At 41.9% G+C, this 15,273-nt stretch overlaps 1 protein-coding gene across 2 annotated transcripts in view; it reads left to right on the top strand.

Moving 5' to 3' along the window:
- The window catches only part of CPED1 (cadherin like and PC-esterase domain containing 1), a 590,522-nt gene that overhangs the window by 524,252 nt on the left and 50,997 nt on the right, over positions 1–15,273 (top strand). Inside the window, exons 18-19 of one of the 2 annotated variants that reach the window (XM_063927206.1) lie at positions 6,734–6,954; positions 8,313–8,414. In XM_063927206.1, coding sequence (XP_063783276.1) covers positions 6,734–6,954; positions 8,313–8,414 — 323 coding nt within the window. The remainder of the gene's footprint in view (positions 1–6,733; positions 6,955–8,312; positions 8,415–15,273) is intronic. The other variant, XM_063927207.1, reaches the window with a different exon arrangement.

Below are 15,273 nucleotides of genomic sequence, written 5' to 3'. Positions count from 1 at the left end.
CATATGTTTATCAAAGAAACTTAAAACTAAGATTGAAAAGAAGAAACAGTGTGTATTCATCCAATCAAAGCAATCACCAAATCTCAGATAACAATTTTTAATATATAACAGTGCTTCAGTAATAACATTCCGCTTCATTAGCTCGCCTTCCGTACAGGTCTATTACCTTTTCTTTGATTTGTGCATAATAGTTCTGACTCTGAGAGGGCAGGAGCTCTGCACATTTGGAATAGTTCATGATTTCATACAATGGACCAGATGCTGGTTGGATGCATTTTTAATGGAATAAAAAAATAAAAAATAAATTTAAAATAAGCTGCATTGTATGCATAACAAAATTTTGTAGGTCTACATCAGTAGCGTTTAGAATTTGTTTAGCCCAGGTGTGACTATTAAATGACAAGACTGATCTTATAATTTTTATTTAATTATATTAAGTACATTTTAACTCTGTTCCTCTTCTATGTTCTCCCCTTCTACATCCACACACCACTGCATTCTTATTTTTCATTGGTCAAAGCCATGCTGTAGCTCATTATCTGTCAGTTGTCTCAACAACTCTGACATTTTCTTCTTTACCTCAGTAACTGATGCAAAACAGATTCCTTTGAGTACAGATTTGGTTTGAGGGAAAAGGAAGAAGTCACACAGTAAATGTAAATTTGCTTGACTTTGTTCCAATATATCTGTTCAAATTTGCTTTCGATTTTCTTTCTGCCCGGCACTGAGAATTTTTGGATCCATCTTAGCACCAATTTTTGTCATGTTAAGATCTTGATGCAAAACTTGCCTAACAGTTTCATTGTCAATGTTTACCATTTCTGCTATCACCGGATGTCAACATCCAATTAAATCAATTTTCTCAATTTTTTCCACATTTTCATTTCTTTTTGATGTGCAAGGCCTTCTGTTCGTCATTTTCCACATCCTCATGACAAGCACTAAATCTTTTGTTCCACTCAAACACATGGGCATGTTACATACATGTGACAATCTCCCCATTAGCTTCGGTTATCATACGGAAAGATTTGGTGGACATTTTGTTCAATTAAACCTAACACTGCTCTACTTTTGTAACAGCAAACTATCTGTGTGAGAGGGGTGAAACTTGCAAAACTGCTTTGTGATAGTCCAAAGTCAATGTTACCTACTTCCTTTTAGCTCACAAGGTATGATTTATTTTTTATGAGCACAGACTTATTTAATAGCCACACCTCTTAGGTTGCATATATAGTACTTACAACCATATTATTAACCATTTGTTATGTTTGCAAAATCTGAATTTTCTCATGGGTTTCAATCAAATTTTAAATTAATCTTTGTAATACAATAGCTACAAATCTCCCTTTTGTGTGTGAAAAATTAAAAAAAATTGCTATAACATGCACATAAACTGTAATATAAGCATGTGCATCAAAGACAGCACCTGTCAGCTCCAGAGATTAATTTAATCAGCCATTGAGAAGAATTAAGTTAATGGCTGCAATCATCATGCAATCAGTTTATTAACTTGTGCTGTAGTTAAATGGTTAAAATCTACAAGCTGTCTCTTAACTGAGTGTTGTTGTGCATTACTCATCAGCCACAATAACATCACATGTCTTGCCCACCAGACTTAGAGGTCAGGCCAATTAGACTTCAGGTGCATGTTTTTTTACTATGCTCTATAAAAGAATCTGCATATGCCCAATCTTGTCACTGTGTTATTGGAGCATCACAGTGCTGTATGACTGTATAGTACTTAGCCCAGGAGAGATTGTTACATTATCATAGAACCCGGCACTTAGGAATTAGAGGCCGTTGGCTATACTGCATAGCTACATCAAATCCACACATAAAAAAGAAGAGGTAAGTGCTGAGGGGGCGGTGTCTACAGGCCATTAACATTGGGATACAGGATCTGCAAGTGATTGCTTTGGGAAAGTTTAATAATATTGATGTTCATGGGCAAAATTTTATGTTGTTGTTAGAAAACATAAAGAGATCCCAAAGAATTATTTGGGCATGCTGGGGTTTAGAATGTTGAATGAAGGGGTATCATGAATTAATATGTGGTTACAATTGCAATTAGCTTTACTAAACCAGCTCAGACAATTAAAGGTATAAAAATGCCAAGTGCTGGGCTGGAAATATAAATTGCACGTGTGACCTGAGTCCACACATAGGTACAGCCACAGGTGACACAGAATCAGAGGGATCCGATTGGATCCCACTTTGCAACCAGTCGCTCCAAGGATGGAGTGGAGCTTTTGGAACCTGAAGATGTTTCAGAGTTTGCTGAATATTAGGCGGACCCATTGGGCCCCTAATAATGAATGGGCCTGTTTCAACAAAAATTGTGAGAACTAGTGGCTCTGCATGTATAATGGTCCTGTAAGGAATCATGAGTTAACCCCATAATTATATACAGCCTTGTTACCTTACAGTGCATGGGACATTGACAAATTTGTTGCAAACTGTGGAAAAAATATTATTAGTGTCTCAGGGCTATCGTATGTAATTTTCTGGTTAGTTTCATATTATTTCCTTATTGTTTAAAAGATTAGTGGCAGTTGATCTGCATCCCTTAGCACCCACACACATAATGGATGTGTCATCAATGCTGTGCAGATGTATTAAAGAGATGTTCTGGGAAGGGGAAGCTGGCTGGTAGTGGGCCAAAGACTTTGAAACCATGGATATGTTCCTGACATGCTTGCCCCAATGTGATGTGACCGTACCCTCTTCTTGCATACATGTCACGGCTTTGCTTATGTTGTAATTTAATGTATGTGGGTATATAATATACTGTTCTTTAAAAAAACAAATGATTGTACAAAATTCTGTCCATACTCAGTGGCCATGTAACATTAGTGGGTAATTGGTCTGCTGCACAAGCTTAGATGTTACTGAAACATTCTAAATTAATTTGTGACATCCAACTGTTCATAAATAATCCTGCAATAATAACACACCTAATTCCAATATTTAACAAAAAAATAGTAATATTTACACACATATATATATATATATATATATATATATATATTTATTTTTCAGTTAAGCCATGCCCACAAATGCCCATTAAGTGTGCCCTATTGTTGGTTTTCTCTGTGGGCATTTCTTGTCTCAGTCCAACACTGTGAACATGTACTTAACAGTGACCTGCTTTGGGGTGAGACAGGTGAGGCAGAGCCTTACCTGTCACACTAATGTTTGCATCAGAGTTTTTACTGTATAAAGTATATGGAAAATACAAAGAATATGTTAAAAATATCTTCTTTGTATTATACTAATCACTTTTATAGTAAAAACTCTGGAGTAAAAAGTCTATGGCAGGTGAGCATATCTTTTCAGCACATCTCTAATCAAAACTCATCAAATTGGCAGGAAATTATTCTGCTGCACCTGTGTATAATGACCATATGTACCCTTTGGCTCATATATTATGTGTAAATCTGTCTCTGGTACTAGCCAGTGCCTCCTGAGCCATTTACCTCACTCACGTCCCTGTACACTCACGTCCCTGGTACTTATTGTACTCCGCCTACATGCCATCCTACCTGTCCAGTTACATTTCTCATGTTAAGCTCACACATGCACATATGCTTAGCACTTTTTTTTGTCATATGAAACCAGATTGCATTTTTAAATTATGTAAACTGGAGTAACTTCAACTTACAATCTGCCCCAATGTCTGTCTTCATTCCCATTCCTCTCAGTACTAAAACAATAAGATAATGGACCATGGGCCTAATTCAGCTTGGATCGCTATTGAGACTGAAATTGCAATTTTCTTAATCCTGCTTCTGCATGTGAATAGCCGCCCAGAAAGGTAAAAGAACCCCACCGAAGCAATTGCACAATTGCATATTCAACAGCAGAATTGCAATGTATACGCAGAAATAGAGTACCATCAAGAATTGCAGTTGACCCAGGGCTAATCGTATTAATGAGAATGCAGTTGCACTGGTGCAATTTTTTAGTCGCAATCCATTGCAACTGATATCAGATACATGTCCCGAAAAAACCTCCATGATCCGCCTGCGTTTTTCCAACCACTCCTCACAAACACCATCTTATCACCTACAAACGGTCACTTCCTGTCAATCAAATTGCGATCGCATTTCACTAAATTGCATTTGTATTTTAGCCACCATGCATGCGCAATGCACTCGCAGCGCATGTGCAGTCTGCTGATAATTACCTGATTTGAGATTTTGCAATTTTGCTGAGGCTAAATAAGGCCCTATATTCACTACTTGGAAGGTTTTCAATTCTGATGGTTACAATGGTTTTGCATTGTATATTGGCCCTCATTCCGAGTTGATCGGTCGCAAGGCGAATTTAGCAGAGTTACACACGCTAAGCCTACGCCTACTGGGAGTGTATCTTAGCTTCTTAAAATTGCGACCGATGTAATCGCAATATTGCGATTACAAACTACTTTGCAGTTTCTGAGTAACTTCAACCTTACTCTGCCTGTGCGATCAGTTCAGTGCTTGTCGTTCCTGGATTGACGTCACAAACACACCCAGCGTTCGCCCAGACACTCCCCCGTTTCTCCAGCCACTCCTGCGTTTTTTCTGGAAACGGTAGCGTTTTCATCCACACGCCCATAAAACGCCGTGTTTCCGCCCAGTAACACCCATTTCCTGTCAATCACATTACGATCGCTGGAGCGATGAAAAAGCCGTGAGTAAAAATACTATCTTCATTGTTAAATTACTTGGCGCAGTCGCAGTGCGAATATTGCGCATGCGTACTAAGCGGATTTTCATTGCGATGCGATGAAAAATACCGAGTGAACGACTCGGAATGAGGGCCCTTGTTGCCATTTTTATATTCTTCGGGCAAAACCTTTCAAAATTAACAGCTTTGAATAACCACCACAGTAAATAGTGTGTAGCCCAGAGTTTCCCAAACTCTGTTATTACCGTCCAGGTTGTAAGGATACCCATGCTTGAGCCCAAAATGATTAAGTCAAGTTGACTGAGGTACTAATTAAGGGACTTATTCAGACCTGATTGCAGCAAAATATTTCTCTAATGGGCAAAACCATGTGCACTGCAGAGGGGGCAGATTTAACACGTGCAGAAAGAGTTAGATTTGGGTGGGTTATTTTGTTTCTGTGCAGGGTAAATACTAGCTGCCTTATTTTTACACTACACTTTACATTTCAGTTTGAACACACCCCACCCAAATCTAACTCTCTCTGCACATGTTATATCTGCCGCCCCCTCCACCCTGCAGTGCACATGGTTTTGCCCATTAGAGAAAAAATCTGCTGCTGCGATCAGGTCTAAATTAGGCCCTAAGTCACCTGTGATCAAGTATGGATTGTCTTAAAACCTGGACAGTAATGGCAGATTTTGGGAAACTCTGGTGTAGCTCTATGTATAAAATTATTTAGTTCATTTTCCCACTTAATTGTAGGGCTGTACAATGGATAATTACTATATAATTACTATATTACAATTATAACAATAAGGCTTTCCATAGTTCTATCATTAATGAATTTTGACTGACAGCAACAACAAAAAAGAAAGAAAAGATTTCTAAGTCCAAAAGCATACTGTATGACTAAATGTAATGACCTGCAATTTGATGGTGCAGTTTTATTAAAGGCAAATCTTGCTGGGTTTTGTCTGTAAAAAAAATTGCACTATGTAATTCTTTAGCAAAAATCACAGAAAAAATGTGAGATTATAACAAACTATAAAATTGTTGCGCACTACAGGTAATTTCCACCTAGGTTTGGATCCAATGTTATGCTGCAATTTAGGCAGAATGTAACAAGTGTTAACATTCTGTATCGCAATCAAATGTAAAAAAAAACTGTCTGTCTACCCCTCCCCGTAGATTGTAAGCTCTCATGAGTAGGGCCCTCTTCCCTCATGTGCTTATCCTTTTCTTACTTTAATAATCCTCAACTGCCCAAATCAAGCAGTTTTTTGGCCACCTGGAACTTCTCTGTCATTTACTGGTGTAGTTATGCTTAGTTACCCTGTACTTGTCATCAACTGTAAGTCACTGTTTTCCTGTTTTGATTATGTGCATATGTACTCTGTAATTGGGCGCTGCGGAACCCTTGTGGCGCCATATAAATAAAATGATAATAATAATAATAATAATAATAATAATAATAATAATAAAAAACAGAAGATAATCATTACACACAGGCACTGTCATTATTAGTATGAATGATTCTCAGCACAGTTTTATCATTTTTATTTAGAATAAACAGTGAAAAAGTTTTGTCTTATGTTAAATTACACATCATTTTCCCTGCTGTCCATACTATACACTAATTATAGTAAATACTGTACATCCATGGATAGCACCACGTCATGTTGTTGCACATGAGACTATTTTAAACTACAATCCAACATTTTCCATTCATTAAAGGACAAGGCACTATCTATGCAGCCTCTAATCACACCTTTGTGTAATATCGTTATTACACAAATGCATTATTCACTTACTTATATTGAATACTGCAGACAATGTTTTTTAACCTTAATACAGTATATATTAATAAATCTTTGTTTTCAACTGCTTTTTATTGGTTTTTATTTATTTACCTGTTTGTTGGCATCTGGCACATTTGAGCATTATTTTATAGTTATTCAACCTTTATTATGTTTATTCTATATTATATATGAGTAAAATTTAAACTTAACGTGATATTATACATAAGGTATAAGAATACAGGGCTCCTTATGTATACAACTGTTTGATTTTATACTATCAGATTCTTTTTATTGGAGACTCCACCAACCGAGGAATGATGTATTATCTGATAGAGCGATTAAATGGAACCTTAATGGAATGGGAGAAGATTCACGACATGAAACTCTATAATAACATAAATTATGGAAGGACGAGTATTAGCTACTCTTACTATCCACAATTTTGGATTGATGTCAGACAACGACCGACCTTTGAAGAAGCACTAGAACATCTCATTGAAAGGTATACAATCACCTATTACAGCACTGCTAGTAATAAGCATATTTCACAAAGTCACAACTTTAAAGGGCTCTGTGCGGGTGTACTATGGTATGCCGGCGGCCGGGCTCCCGGCGACCAGCATACCGGCGCCGGGATCCCGACCGCCGGCATACCGACAGTGTGGCGAGCGCAAATGAGCCCCTTGCGGGCACGGTGGCGCACTACGCGCGCCACTCTATTTATTCTCCCTCCAGGGGGGTTGTGGACCCCCAAGAGGGAGAAAAAGTGTCGGTATGCCGGCTGACGGGATTCCGGCGCCGGTATACTGTTTGCCGGGATCCCGACAGCCGGCAAACTGAAGACCACCCCTCTGTGCATATGAAGTACTTTGTGATACAAATGTTAGTACATGTGATAGCAATTGACAGGAGGTGTCATACATATTAATATCTGTATTGATACCTGGTCAGGAGTTATACTGTTCTATAAAGGGATTAAACTGTAATTAGTGTACAGTGAAATGAAAAATGTATTGTTCTTTTGAATTATTGTTTTAATTGTCAGTATGTATCTTAGAGCAATATCCATTAAAAGTGAGTCAGCTTTACACACTAGTTAGTCCACTTATATGTGACACTCATGGCAGCCCCAGCCTATGTACAAAATTCTGTAACTCCATTGCGAGATTGGAGTGAGTTATTGTACCATTGACGGATTCTGCACAGTGTTACAATGGCACATTGCACTGCTTACACCAAATTGAAATAACCCCAAAGAGTAGGTGTTTTATTATTCATAGGGTCATCTTCAATTTGCCATTGGACTTACCACAGGCCCGGAGCTATTCGAGTAAGCCTCATATCCCTCAGTAAGCCCCACAGTTAATGCACAGCAAGGCATAGATTACAGGTTAAAAGGTCTATGTACTAAGACTTGGAGAGAGGTAAAGTGGATGGAGATAAAATACCAACCAATCAGCTCCAAACTGTCATTTTTCAAACACAGCCTGTAACATGGCAGTTAGGAGCTGATTGGCTGATACTTTATCTCTCTCCACTCTATCTCTCTCCAAGGCTTAGTACATAGACTCCTAAGTGTACAGAGCTATGCAGTTACCGTGCACAGTAAGCCCAGCGGATGCACTTAATGCAAATGTCTGTAACACCCTCTTGAGGTGCGAGCGGATATCTGCACTATGTGTACCCTCGGGGCTTACCGCGGACAGTAACTGAATAACTCTGGGCACTTACCCTAGCTTCTAAGAGGCAGCTGTAAATCCAGTGGCTAATTGAATATGCCCCATAGAGACCCTTTCTTTGCTATGAATGATGTAAGTTTTATAACAACCATTTTTAACTGGTCAGTATTCCTGATTTTAGATCTCGTCCTCTTAAGAACACAAACCAGACCATATTGGTTGTAGGTGGAGTTCAATGGCTTAACTCAGATCATTTGCAGATTATTAACAGAGTGCTAAACAGGTAATTCTCATATTAATTGTGTCATTGATGGACAATGCTGGTTTATGCTCATTTTAATTCAGAAACACTTCTAAATCTTTACCATTTCCTAGATTATAGTGGGATTGTAAACTAGAAAATACACAGTGAATCTCATTAAGAAAAGATTTACATTTAATTTAAAATCTAAACTGTAACTATACTATTCAATTTTGGATGATTATAACGATCCAAAATTGCACAGACTTAGGAGGACATGTAATAAGCAGTGATAAAAGTGGAGAAGTGAGCCAGTGAAGAAGATGCCCATGGCAACCAATCTCCTGCTCTGTATACTTTTATAGTATGCAAATGATAAATGTTACGCCAATACTGATTGGTTGCCATGGGCAACTTCTCCACTGGCTCACTTCTCCACTTTTATCACTGCTTAGACTTTTATAATTTAGTATCACATACAAAGAACAACAATAAGTGGTATTATAGCCTCCACTTATGCAAGCACAGTAAGTATGCTTTTTCTTGCATACAGTACACCATTTTCTACATACAATTAGAGCACATATGCTTCCAACACTAAATGATCCCCCCTGTGTGTGATAACATACATTATTTAGAAAAAGTAAATTTAAATATTTTTCTATGTAAACCACATGCCAATACCAAAATACAATACCAAAATGAAAATGTTTTTGATGAATTGTTAGTACAATGTTTTATTCATTAAGGAATAAATACAGACTTAATACAGTTTAACTGTAATCATGTAGATTAAGTCTACATGTTATAATTCTAAGGGCTGTTTTAAGAGTAGAACCCCTGTAATTAGAGACTCAAGTAATGCTAATAGGCAGACTACAGAAATGCCAGTAAGTGATCTTGGAATGTGTCACACACTAAAACATTATAGATGGAGATGGAGATTGGAAAACACTGCAATCAGTACAGCACACACAGGAAATAACCAGGTGCCATGCAGGTTTGGTTTCAATAAAGCTGCATATTGCAAAGATATAGTTACAGCTTGTTTTTTTTTTTCCTTTAGACTTATACTTTATATGCAAGGTCTCTATTAATATGTTAATGCATGCTAATATATTCCTCTGATGTAAGATTAATAAGTTCCTCCTGGTCTTTTCTATGCCTTGCGAAGATATAAAAATTGTTCTTCGATGGCCAGTGAAGTAAATGCTGAAGTTATAAATTACTGTTAATGGTGTTTTTATAAATAGTATAACATTTTTAGGGGCCTATTTATCAAAGTTAACACCCCCTTAAATCATTCAGAAACAGCAGATTCCGCATGATTTATACCCTTTGCAAATTATACCTTGTTTTGGGTTTTTTTGTCAGAAGACTTTACATTTTTACAAAATGCCATTAGTTTTTGCTTCTTCTAACATGTGATATAACTTTTTTTCTAAAAATAGCAGAAATACTTTTGGATCTTGCTTCAGCATTTATCCAAGTGTCCACAATTTCAAAAAGCAGGATTTTCATGTGCAATTTTCAGAGCAAATAAATACCTGTACTTGAAACAATACTGTAACAGAATTATTATATTTTATTGGCTCATTTTCCCTGTCTCATTTTAAATGCTTACAAAGTGTAGGAACAATTGATAGCCCAACAGGGTCTACCATTTTTTTTAAGTAAGGCAAACTATTGCATTCATTGAGGGAAACCTTTTATTATTTGAGACAAGATGAGGGAGATCTTGGTATGAAATAAATAACCTCCCCATCTGTAGGAAACATCATTTTTTATATACTGTTTTAGAAATTGTCCTCTCTTTTCAAACAATGGTGTCCCTACAATAAGTGCTCCCCCATCTATGGAAAACATATTTTTTTCCGTAGCACAGTGTGATATTGTCACAGGTCCCCAGACAACACTGTAGCAGCTAATGGTCCACACCATTTGAAAAAAGGGGATTTCCCTCTTTCAAATATGGTTGACCACACCTGTACAGATGTCATTAACAACAGAGCTAGGAAAAATATGTATTTATATGGTATAAATGATATCTATATTAATATTCAATTTTTATGGAATAAGGTTGTATTCAAAGAATTGTCTCCAATCAACCATAAATTGCAATATATAAAGCTGGTAAAAAAATGCACAACTGATGTCAGTTTTCTCTATATGAACATCATTTACAGAAAAAGGACAATATATAATATAGACTGCCTCCTGGTCATTACCATCAATACAGAGAGGATTTTAAATATATTATACAATAGAGAAAACACCCTATTTACCACCATACAATACAGATTGCATTAATTTGAGACCGCCATACAACACTGGTAGCATTTTGGAGACCGTCACACATTATCATTCCCTCATCATTAATGAACCTCTTTATAATCATTAAGGGGGTCATTCCGAGCTGTTGTTCGCTCATTATATTTTTCTCGCAACGGAGCGATTAGTCGCTAATGTGCATGCGCAATGTCCGCAGTGCGACTGCGCCAAGTAAATTTGCTATGCAGTTAGGTATTTTACTCACGGCATTACGAGGTTTTTTCTTCGTTCTGGTGATCGTAATGTGATTGACAGGAAGTGGGTGTTTCTGGGCGGAAACTGGCCGTTTTATGGGTGTGTGCGAAAAAACGCTACCGTTTCTGGGAAAAACGCGGGAGTGGCTGGAGAAACGGAGGAGTGTCTGGCCGAACGCTGGGAGTGTTTGTGACGTCAAACCAGGAACGAAACTGACTGAACTGATCGCAGATGCCGAGTAAGTGTGGAGCTACTCAGAAACTGCTAAGAAGTGTCTATTCGCAATTTTGCTAATCTTTCGTTCGCAAGTTTGATAAGCTAAGATTCACTCCCAGTAGGCGGCGGCTTAGCGTGTGCAAAGCTGCTAAAAGCAGCTTGCGAGCGAACAACTCGGAATGAGGGCCTAAATCCCTTATCATTTAATAAATATCTCCATCATCAATTAGTTTGAATCATATATCTTTATACTTATTAAACTCCTTCAACTATACCCATTACTCTCACCGTCACAGAACCTTGATATCCATCCTCAAGACCTCCCCCCATCCCCTCCTACACACATTCACACACCTGTTTCTGATCTAATTAAGTGCTGCTGCTGCTGCCACTGTGATCCTGGGATGTTGCTACTAGAGCTGCATAGGAAATAATTGGTCCTGCCATGGACTATGAGTAGGAGGGACCAACACGGAAGAGGAGGGGTTGTGCATTGTAGCAATAGACTGCATGGCCCCTAGTATGGGAATTAGTAATGTACTTCATCTGGTCTGCCCCTTCTCCTGCCCACCCCTTCTCGGCTCTTGTGTTCCTCTGGACTAGTGGTGTGTTGCCACTTCCTAGCAACCTACCCAATGCAATGTCTGGCTACCCTCTCAACTGTTTACGAGGGCCAAGCTGTCCACTTGTCCCTATGTATTGATGTACCTGATCCAGAGATAAGAAAGTAGATGTGTGTAACCTGTTAATTATTACTACCTAATGTATTATTATTATTATTATTATTATTATTATTATTATATAATAACAAGGGCAAGAAACAAAAATAAACTGGTTATTAAGAAACCTCTTGAAATTATATTTAGAGTTAAGTTTACCTTATCATAAGACTCATGACACTATTTTCATCACTGCTGCCAAAGATGCAGCAGTGATGGGATAACATGTTAATGCATTAGGAATTGTCAGAATAAAAAAGATGCCTCCTGCCAGGACAGCAGATCAAGTGCCTAAGCTTTCTCAGAAGGGTGGCCAGAACTCTTCTGCTGGGGCCAGGAAATCTGCTTTGGAAGATGAAGACCCTGGACTCGGCATGCCTACAAATGGGGGGCCACACATCCCTTTTTTTTTTTTTTTAAATGGTCCCTATTTCCAACCCCATCTCTGCACATGCGCAGTGCAGCATCTGAGCAGGTGCAGATCTCTCAACATCAGAGTTCCAGGCAAACAATTGTGTACTAATCAGTTATATACATACAGGTAATGTCACTGCATTAGACACATCATTTTATTTGTCAGGAAACTTGCAAACTAGCAACAGCTGGTGGGTTATAGGCAAACCTCCCGATTACTGCTGGAACAAGGTAAAGTGAAAAGATTGCCACCTACTGAGGAGACTATTAGCTGTTTGAGCTAAAGGTCATATGACCACTAGGGTCCACCCCTCAGGCAAATTTTTCTGCAGCACAATGTTGACATGGGATGAAGCTGACTCTGTTGCTCTTACAGAATACTTACAGCTGTCCGCCATTGCCTTTCATGTATGTGACATTAGAGTCACTATCAGTGCTGGAAGTGATCTTTTTCATCAGAGAATGTGTTATTTATAATGAAAATGTGTATTTTCTGTTAGGTAAGTGTAATAAATGTTTTCTACCTGAGGCAAACGTCACTGCCAAATGACACCTCTCTATTCACTGTAGCCCAAAGCAGGCAGAACACAAGTGTTACTAGCACAGTACCTCAGTGTGAAGCAGCCTCCAGCCAGGACCACTTTCAGGGCGGGATGTACTAATGTAAATCGCCGCCCATCGCCGCCCTGCACCACAATGCTGATCGCATATGTACTAATATATGCGATCAGCATTGCGGAGGACAGCTCTTCCGATAAGAGCTGTCCTCCGCGATGCGCAGCGGCAGCCTGACTTCCGGGATTCGGCCCCAGGAGTCAGTCTGCGCATGCGCGGGGTGACGGGGGCGGCCGCAGGGCATGTTGGGAGGGATCCGATCGGATCCCTCACACAGCGCCGCAGAGAGAAGCCCATAGGCTTCTGAGGACGTACGCCAGCTAAAGCTGGCGTACCCCGCCGCGGCGCTGTCCTGCTGGCCGGGGGTTAGTACATCAGGAAAATGCGGTAAACAGGGAGTTTACCGCATTTTCCGCTTAGTACATCCCGCCCCCTGTGAACTGTGAGCAAGAAGAGGGGCAAGTGAGTAGAACATAACAACATCTCCTATATATTTGCCCCGTGACTCTGTGCTTGGCCCTCTAACGCTAGGCGGAGTCACAGTGGTGGGTGAAGTTAGCAGCTCCTGCCCTGTCCCAGCACACCACTAGGAGAACGGAGCAGCAGCCACAGAATCCACCCACCAGCCCCAGCCACCAGTGCATGGACACCCCACAGTGCCAGGTAACCACGGACACCCCAATGTTACCCGCACCACACACACCCAACCCCCCCCTCCACCAGCTCCCACATCCAGCCATGGACGGCCCACCCACCCCCCATCCCGACGCCTGCATAACTCACCACACTGCCCAGCCTAACCCCACATCCAGTGGCAGGGACACGCACCATGGCCGCACCGCACTGCACACCGGCCCTCCCGTCATCCGCACTGCACACCGCCCCTCCCGTTAGCACACACACCTTCCCCGCCACGGCCGCAGCACACACCGCCGATAACACCCCACCCCCGCCGGACCATCTGTCACTTTGCAGGCGCACCGCGGGCACACAGTCCCGCAGCACTCCGTCCACACCACGGCCGCACAGACCGCACCCGCCCTCCCCACAACCCCAGCACAAACTGTCTCCCGACCGCGGACCACACTGTACCGCCGGGACCCGCTGCACTCACACATCCCCGTCACCCGCACCTGTCCTGTGTGCAGGAGACAGGGCTCTCGCCGCTCCAGCCCCAGCGCCACATACACAAAGTCTCTCCCCTCCCAGCACCATACACCCGCACCCAGCCATCCCGCCCCCCTATCAGCCATCACACCCCTATCAGCCATCACCCCATCACCCCCCCCTGCCAGCCATCACCCCCCCATGAGCCACCACCCCCTCTCAGCCATCACCTCTTACCCCTATCAGCCATCACCCCCCCTATCAGCCATCACCCCCTCTCAGCCATCACCCTATCACCCCACCCCCCTGTTAGCCACCCCCCCCCTCAGCCATCTACCCCTCCCCCCTCAGCCATCTACCCCCCCGTCAGCCATCTACCCCCCCTCAGCCATCTACCTCCCCCCTGTCAGCCATCTCCGCCCCCCCCCCCCCATCAGCCATCTCCCCCCCCTGTCAGCCATCTCCCCCCCTCAGCCATCACACACCCCCGTCAGCCATCAACCCCCATCACCCATCCCACCCCCTATCAGCCATCACCCCCCCCATCACCCATCACCCCCCTGTCAGCCATCCCCCCATGACTTACCCCCCCTGTCAGCCATCTACCCCCCCTGTCAGCCATCTATCCCCCCTGTCAGCCATCACCCATCACCCCCCTGTCAGCCATCCCCCCATGACTTACCCCCCCTGTCAGCCATCTACCCCCCCTGTCAGCCATCTACCCCCCCTCAGCCATCTACCCCCCCCCCTGTCAGCCTTCTACCCCATGTCAGCCATCACCCCCACCCCCCCTATCAGCCATTCCGCCCCCCTATCAGCCATCACCCCATCACCTCCCATCAGCCATCACCGCCCCTGCCACCCCCCTATCAGCCACACACCCCTCTATCAGGCACCCCCCATCAGCCATACACCCCCATCTATCAGCCATCCCCCTCTATCAGCCACCCCCCCTCTATCAGCCATACATCCCCCCCCTATCAGCCATCCCCCCACCCCTTATCAGCCATCATTACCCCCCCCCCCCCATCATCCATCCACACACCCCTATCAGCCATCCCCCGAAGGCCATAAATGAGCATGCCTTCCTTTTGCTCACAACTCTGCTCACATCTCACTCATCTCAGGGTGGGGTGGCCCGCGGTGCTGCCTTTTACACCTACATATACCATGGTCTACTATACTTTTACACACACACACACACACACACACACACACTCAGCCTGCACACTCCTAACATAACACACGCACCCTACACCCACCCCCAAACACAGACAATAGACCTTCCCCATGTGTACACCACC

The sequence above is a fragment of the Pseudophryne corroboree genome, chromosome 6, assembly GCF_028390025.1.
Source record: "Pseudophryne corroboree isolate aPseCor3 chromosome 6, aPseCor3.hap2, whole genome shotgun sequence".
Lineage (NCBI taxonomy): Eukaryota > Metazoa > Chordata > Amphibia > Anura > Myobatrachidae > Pseudophryne > Pseudophryne corroboree.
The sequence above is the reverse complement of the archived record's forward strand: the minus strand, read 5'-3'. Positions and strand labels throughout refer to the sequence as shown.